The 7,772-nt window shown below is 37.6% G+C and overlaps 1 protein-coding gene across 10 annotated transcripts in view; it reads right to left on the bottom strand.

Moving 5' to 3' along the window:
* The window catches only part of LOC102681219 (casein kinase I), a 44,905-nt gene that overhangs the window by 4,185 nt on the left and 32,948 nt on the right, over positions 1 to 7,772 (bottom strand). For 3 of the 10 annotated variants that reach the window (XM_006622294.2, XM_006622295.2, XM_031513677.1), the window contains exons 2-9: positions 4,220 to 4,260; positions 3,968 to 4,037; positions 3,727 to 3,875; positions 3,279 to 3,513; positions 2,568 to 2,887; positions 1,923 to 1,997; positions 999 to 1,073; positions 537 to 608 (exon numbers count right to left, since the gene is read on the bottom strand). In XM_006622294.2, the coding sequence (XP_006622357.1) occupies positions 537 to 608; positions 999 to 1,073; positions 1,923 to 1,997; positions 2,568 to 2,887; positions 3,279 to 3,513; positions 3,727 to 3,875; positions 3,968 to 4,037; positions 4,220 to 4,260 (1,037 nt within the window). The remainder of the gene's footprint in view (positions 1 to 536; positions 609 to 998; positions 1,074 to 1,922; positions 1,998 to 2,567; positions 2,888 to 3,278; positions 3,514 to 3,726; positions 3,876 to 3,967; positions 4,038 to 4,219; positions 4,261 to 7,772) is intronic. The other 7 variants (XM_006622296.2, XM_006622298.2, XM_031513678.1 and 4 more) reach the window with 3 other exon arrangements.

Raw genomic sequence — 7,772 nt, 5'->3', positions numbered from 1 at the left:
TTTTAATCTTTGCTTATCTTTTATCTTTTTTTTTTTATCTTGCTCAGCATGGTATAACTTTCTCGATCGTTTAACATTGAAGCGTTACGATACATGAAATATATTAACAGACACTCCGAATGATATTGAATGATTTTCAATTTACTCGATAATTGTGAGCTACGCAACTAACTACTATTCAAGTTTCGTCAACGATAGAAACAACATTGGGAGAATTGATCAACAAGGATTGTCAAATACGATATGTTTCAAATCCTTTCTTCACACATGTTGTTTTAAATTTAAGATTTTGGAAAAATAATTGGAATTTAAATTCGATTAAGTTTCGTCTTAATAAAAAAAAAAAAAAATCGTCAAAACTTGTGATTTTATTATATATCGAAAGAAAAAAAAGACGTTTTATCTACACGATAACCGATCCTTGTATAGTATACATTCAACTATACTCTTTCAAGTTTTATCCGGGATATAAACGATAAGATAGTGCATGCGTGAAGAAATAAGATCAGGTTATTACAAAAATTTTAATGGCTTACGTAGTTGCCGTGTATTTCGATGTGAACCTCATCCATTGTGAGGACAACATCGTCCTCAAAATCATCACATTCCTACATATCGTTGATTTCCATGTTTCGCAAAGGAATAAAATCGTTTATGTAATCGTTTCTTTTTTTCTGTCTTTCTCTCTCTCAAAAAAATAAAAAATCTCTTTCCGATCGAAAAATCAAGCTAGCTCAAATTTTTTTCGATTTTTATTATCTCAACAACGTTTCGATTTCCTTTTGACAACTCGATTACGAACAACTTTTCGTAAAAGTTATTTGAAAAAATATAGTGTATATCTATATTCCGTTACCGATGAGGTGTATACTCATGCTGTTATTTCAAATAGCTAAGCTTCACACAATCATGCTCTTACTTTTTTTTTCAAAAGGAAAAAAAAAAAAAAAAAAAAAAAAAAAAGAAAATAGAAAATCGGTATAAAATCATATACGTACTTTGTACGGATGCCGATCACGATTTGGAGATACAATAATCTCTTGTCCAGTCTGCAAGGATCCAACAGGTGTAGACTGAAAACGAAACACAAATATTAGGTTACAAAAGAGCGTATTATTACCAGATGTGTATACAGATAGATGAATTTCGTATAACATACTTGGAGACGGGAAAAGAACAATAATTGACGGTAATATTCAACATTATTATTTCGTACACTGTTCTTCGCATTGGACAGAATAGAACGAGCATTCAAATCGAAATAAAAACCGGATTAATATCATGATTAATATCGTCTGCAAACAAAAAGCATCCCAATTAACCGATAAAAACTTGCTCTACGTTTCATTCACAAGCATGAAAGAAGTATAATAATATAGAAACGAAAATTACAGATTAGAAATCTAAACTGGATTTACGATATTAGCGTTCAACGTTCCCAAAAAGTGAAAAGTTTTTTAAGGAGAATACGTGGCAATGGAAGGAGGATATTTACTATTATTGAAATTCTATCTAAAGAATATTTCACTGCGAGTTTAAATTAAATAATTGAATATAAAGACGAGAGGAAAGGAAAGAAGATACGCATGCATAAATACAACTCTTAAGCGTTTTTTACAGATATAAATACGAATCACGATCAAAACGAAATACCGTGTCTCTCGAAGGATATAATAAATAAGAATTTTCACGCTCGATGAAATAAAAATCAATAAATTTTCAGCAGTGCTTTAGCGATTTTTGCTTCGAGCAAAAATACGCTTTTTTTTATTTTTTCACAAATTATTTTGGTGATACAATATTATTTTTTCGTGCACGTTAACAAATACGCGTTCTTTCAAATAATTTCAATTAATCAAACAGGGTAGATATATATTCGAATATAATAGAAACGTGATGCTCGTGTAACGTTTATCACCCACCTTTTCGGATCTAGTTTTCATAATGTGAGAGGGAGGAGCCATCCTCAGAATTTTTAACTGGTCGAAGTTGTGTGGCTAGAGATACATTGGAGGCAGCATGCAAACGTTAAAAATTAGTGATATATGATTTTCACCAAAAATCTCGGTGGAACGACGTAGAGAAAGAATCCTCAGGACGACTTACTTACCCGTAAGAGACGATATCTCGAAGTTTCTAAGTACACGAGTATTGCTAAAACAACTACTATGTGCAATGTAAAAAAAAAAAAAAAAGAAAAAAAAATTTGACAAACCATACACTTGATTGAGAAAGATAATCAAAAAATGTCATTAATAAAAATCTTTTAATTTACATAATCTAATAAATAATGTAGACATTATATTGTACATTGTGTTAATTGTAAATAGGAATCGTTTGAATATCAAAAACAAAAAGAAAGAAAGAGAGGCAGGAAAAAAATAACTTTATTAATGGGTTTTTTTGATATCGACTCTTGCGATACGTGCTTCGTCCCTGGGCAAAATCGACCATCATGCAACTCTTCTATTATTCTGTCTTCCTTTCTTGCATGCATTGCGAAGAGATAAAAGAGAAAGTGACGTATACTGGGATCACTTGGCATTGAGTAACAATGCATCACGTACCATCGTCTTGCCAGTCCAGTCGAATTCTTCGTCGTTGACAAAACCCCGTTTCTCGTACAAGTCGTTGAAGAGATTCCTCAGGTACTCGTAGTCGGGCGTCTCGAAGAAATCCAATCTACGCACATATCGCAAATACGTAGCCAATTCTTCGGGATGGCCGTCGCAAAGAATCTCGATTGGTGTGTTCCGCTTCGTATCGCCGATCTTCTGATATCGTTCTTTCAACGTGTCCGCTTTCAGCCCTTGCCACGGAAGGCTACCACGCAGGAAGTACATCAGCATGTTGCCTAACGCTTCTAGATCGTCTCTTCTGCTCTGCTCTAATAATAAAAATACAAAATGAAAATCCTATCGATTTTGTTCTTATACATCTATCAATATATTCGCTAGATTATCGATATTTTTACTTAACTTAAATATTTTATATAACTTAATAACATTATTATATAATTTTCTTATATATATATATGTATATGTATATATATTTTTTATTCATATTTTAACGAAATACAATCGGAGATATCGGCCACGTAACGAACAAACGTTCCTGGTGGATTTAATATAGCGTATCGCGACGCGTGCTCGCTTACAACTTTCTCCAGGACTGAACGAAGAACGAGCACGCGGCCAAGTTTCAAAAGTTTGTGCAGATGGGCCGACAGCGGGTGGCAATCGTCTCCTCGTGCACGGATATCTAAATAAAACACTTACCTTTTCCAAGGTGTGTGTTGATGCTCATGTAACGCGCTGTGCCCGTCAGGCTTTTGTGTTCCCGATACGGTATGTGTTTGTTCGTCTCCAGGTCTATGTACTCTTTGGCCAGTCCGAAATCGATGATGTGGATAATCTTTTCCCGTTTGGTCGAGGATCGTCCTATCAGGAAGTTTTCAGGCTTGATATCGCGATAGATCAAATGCCGACTATGAACGTATTCTATCCTATAGAGCTGCATTAAAAAGGGAATTAATTTCTTATTAATAACTTATATTTGTTATCAACTATCATTTTAAACTTGTCAAAAACTAATTCATCGAGTTTTTTTTATTAAAGTTCGTAAATTTCGTAAAGGATATTTGGAGTTTTCGAATAACAATTAGACATTTTGCGATAGGTAATTGAAATGGAATGGAAATGGTGATTACTGATTAATTCTACTTACGATTTGTGTGGCGATTTTGAGAACGGTCTTTAGGGTAAACCTCCTACCGCAGAGATCGAACAGATCCTCCAGACTTGGTCCGAGAAGTTCCATCACGAGAGCGTTGTACTTCCCGCAAGGACCGAAGTAATACACCTCTGGTACACCCTCTGGTATACAATTCGTGGCATTGATCGATTAAATTGTAAAATGTTCGAGTAAATTTAATTAATCGCGTGCCCGAAACGTGGATACTACTCACCATTAGCTCCTAATAATTTGTAAAACCTATATTCTAAGTGTAGCTGCGGCGCCTTTGACCTCATTGGTTCCTGGAAAAAGGAAAAAGAGACGTCGTTTCAGAATAAAAGCGTCGAGGGTAAAGCTAATGTTTCTTTAGAGATTTGTTACTCGATTCAATGTGAAATCGATTTCATTACTATGTTAAAAAAAAAAAAAAAAAATCATGTTAACGAGATCTTTAGACGAATGTAATAACCATTTTCGAACTCACCAATTTAATTGCTACATGCTCGTTATTGTAGAGGTTCTTTCCTGTAACAAACAATACAACATTTATAAAATACAAATTCTATATATATTTATATATATTCTATTTATATCTGTTTCATTATCGTGCCAATTTGAATGAATGGCACTCACACGTGTTATGCTGATTTTATTAATACCATTTTTGCATAAAGAATATTTTTACATACATAAACGAATAAACATTACTGTTCAATGTATTTTACAAATAGCACGAGGTATATGTAAATATTTAATTATACTCAAAATTTTTGCAATGAAAAAATACCAACGTGTTCAAACGATATTTCGACTTATTATTCTGAAGATGATAATCAATTACATAGAGAACAAAGAAAAAAAACTTCTTTAATTTTATTTATCTTCTACCTCCATTTTAACGGCATCATAATCGCGCTATAATTCTCTATCGAGACGACGATATTTCCCATTGATTGTGCTTCGCGTGAGAAATTGGATTGACCAGATTTGTGGAACATTGTGCGCGGTCGTTGTGGTATTATGGTTACCGGTCATTAATGTTCACAAAGCTTCGTTGTCGCTTTTAAATTTATAATACGATTTAATACGATTTAAGGGGAACTTGTACACCTAGCACGGTCGACAAGCATGCTCGAAAGGCGCGACGCGAAAGTGGCTTCCGAAACATTCTCGAAGACATAAAATCTTGTCGTCAACCGAATTCGTATGCGCCAGAGGAAAGATAGAGTGACCTCAGGAACGTCAACTCCGTGACGAGAATCCCAGTATCGAGCGAGGAGGAGTCAAAGCCTCGAGAAACTTTACTTTGCGAGCTGTTTGTCCTATCCAAGAGGAAAACCCACAGCGTTTCGAAAACGTTAAAAAGTTACTCCGTGCTTCCGAATAACGAAGTGGAAACTTTATTGGTAATTAAACAAGCGTGCATAATCATAACAATTGATAAGAATTCATTTCGACGTACGACCATTTGTCGATCTTCGAAGAACTCTATCAAGAACGCGCACCTCGTCGCTTTCCAATTATTCGCCAACGTTGAATATAAAGTATAAAATATTTCGACGATGCTCGAACCATTCTAATTCGATTGGTGGTGCTCTAGTCGCATTCGATGGCTGACTCGAAATCGATAGGAAGCGTGAAACGGTTAATTAAGACTTTGCCTCGTGCCAAGTATTTATTCCGCTAATCGACATGGAGCAACGTTGATCATTAGTAGCAGGGGAGTCTAGAATTTAATCCCTCCGCGCTCGCTATACCGACAAGTCACGGACCTAGATATGCGGTAAAGTCGTCTAAGCACGGATAGCGGGGAATCGACACGGTCTCCAAGGGGAATCTAGAGCCGGTGTACTTACCTCGCTAGAGACTTCAGCCTCACGTGAACTCGTGCGATTAAGGACGACAATTGGAATCTGGAATCGCGGATCGCGAATGAATTACACGCGAACGTAATTGACGAGTCCGTCACGGCGTTGAATCAATGCCGGATCTCACGTGCCAGCCGAGACGAGCTTAATGCGTGCGCGTGAACATGAACAGACATGATTCTAGCCTAGGCGCGTGATGATATTGTACGTGAGCGGACATACGGGGAGGAAATGCATTTAGTAGCTCGAAATCGCGACGATGAGGAGAAATATGGTAGGCGATTATCTACAACATAACGTGAAATATATTTGCCAACGCGTATCCATCCGGTCGGACATCCGTTCTGCTTTGTATCGATCCATCGGGCGAAGACGTGTGAACAGTGTATACACAAGAGTAGAGGTTAGCAAGATTTCTCTCGTTGCGAAAATATGAAGCGAGCGTATAATATAAACGAGCGATTAATCGAGTGTCCCAGAGACCTAAAGTGTTTAAGAATAGTTTTATGTTGTTAAAACGGAAATGCGATCGATGATTTTGAAGATTTTTCGACGAAGAACGAAGTGTGTAAAAGATCGAAAGCAGCGAGTTACAAAGAGTTAGCTCGAATCTGCTAAGACGATGAAAGTAAAGAAAGAAAAAAAAAAAGAAAAGGGATCGTACAAGTGCAAAAGACGCGTACTCGTTTGCGCCAATCCTTTTCCTATACGGGACGGCTGCACACCGATCCAATTCCACTAAGGAGATAGTCGACAATGGAAAATATGTCAGCGGGAAAGCGCAAGACCCGCGGAAATTATTACAGCTCCGAATACCGTGGAAAAATTGATTTGTCCTCGAAAATAGGCCAACCCTCGCACAGTCTTGGCGATAAAGTCTCTGAAAATATTCGGAGCGCGTAGATGCTTAAACGAGAACGTTCTTTTACGTATGTATGTCCTGCTTGTTCTTCCTTCTTTTCATTTTCGATTCGATTAGCCAACCAATTATGAATCATACTTTTTTACGACGTAATTTCATAAAAATAGAAAACTCGATGTCGGCTGGGGATCGACGAAAATTAATTCGAACTTGAAAAGTCCGAACGATCGTCAACCGAGCGAGTTTGAAAGAAACTTAAATCTTCGAAAAGAATAGAATCGCGATTCAATTGTTAATAACGGCGCGTTAATTAACCTTCCGATTCTCCTTTGAGAGGAAAAGAAGAAGAAAAAAAAAAAAAGTGAAAGCGTATAACCATCGTGGACGAGGTGCACGATGGGTTCTCGAGTCGAACAACGCGAGTCGCGAGGCGGTTAACGTCGAGAAATAAATAGTACGTCGAGTCGTGGCACACTCGTCTCAAAACCGAATCGCCGTAACTCGCGATCGCTTTCTCCCGCTTTCGTTCCAACCTTCCACGATCGATCCCAATTACATAAAACGAGAAATTACGAAACGATACCCGATATATCTTATACTTTGTTTTTCGCACGTTTTTAAACATCGGCCACGCGTAACGCGTGAAACTCTCATTTAAAAATTCGTGCCTCGAGAGCAACTCACGCGCGTTTTACGCGACAATTAACGCGACCGTGGCGACTCGTGCCCGCTCGCGCTACACAATTACGAATTAATACTATATTATCTGCACACAACAACCGTGTTCTACAACAAACATCTCCTATTTTACACGTCTACACGTGTGACGGTTCGATGCGATGGTTCGGTCGAGCGCGAATTTATCGCGTTCCAGGGACAAAAAACGACAATAACGAAACGGCTCGAAAAAGGATATTACTTTTTTTTTCTTTTTTTTTCTTTTTAAGCGGTATCGATCTTTCCAGCCGGACACCTTGTTTGTCGGACGATCGAACATGGAACAGACGGTATTTGCAACGGGTCACCAGCCCGTTCGAAATTTTCCCGACGATCGATCAATTACGATGCAAGTTTGAATCGCTGCGGGCCACGCTCGGGATCGATCCTTGTCCACGATATCGTGATTATCGAATTTTCGAGCTTCCGTAACCTTGATGATGAAGTAACTCGTTCCGGAGTAACAGCTTTCTGGCTTGACTTGGGAAAGTTGGCGCCATCGCAACGTTGACACGAATATGGAATCGCGAGCTCCTATTATGTGTATATTTGCATTGCACGAAAAACAAATGTATTGTGACGAGTTGAAT

Source organism: Apis dorsata, unplaced genomic scaffold (assembly GCF_000469605.1).
Source record: "Apis dorsata unplaced genomic scaffold, Apis dorsata 1.3 scaffold_683, whole genome shotgun sequence".
In the NCBI taxonomy this organism is placed as follows: domain Eukaryota; kingdom Metazoa; phylum Arthropoda; class Insecta; order Hymenoptera; family Apidae; genus Apis; species Apis dorsata.
Note: the sequence above shows the minus strand (reverse complement) of the source record. Positions and strands in the feature narration are given on the sequence as shown.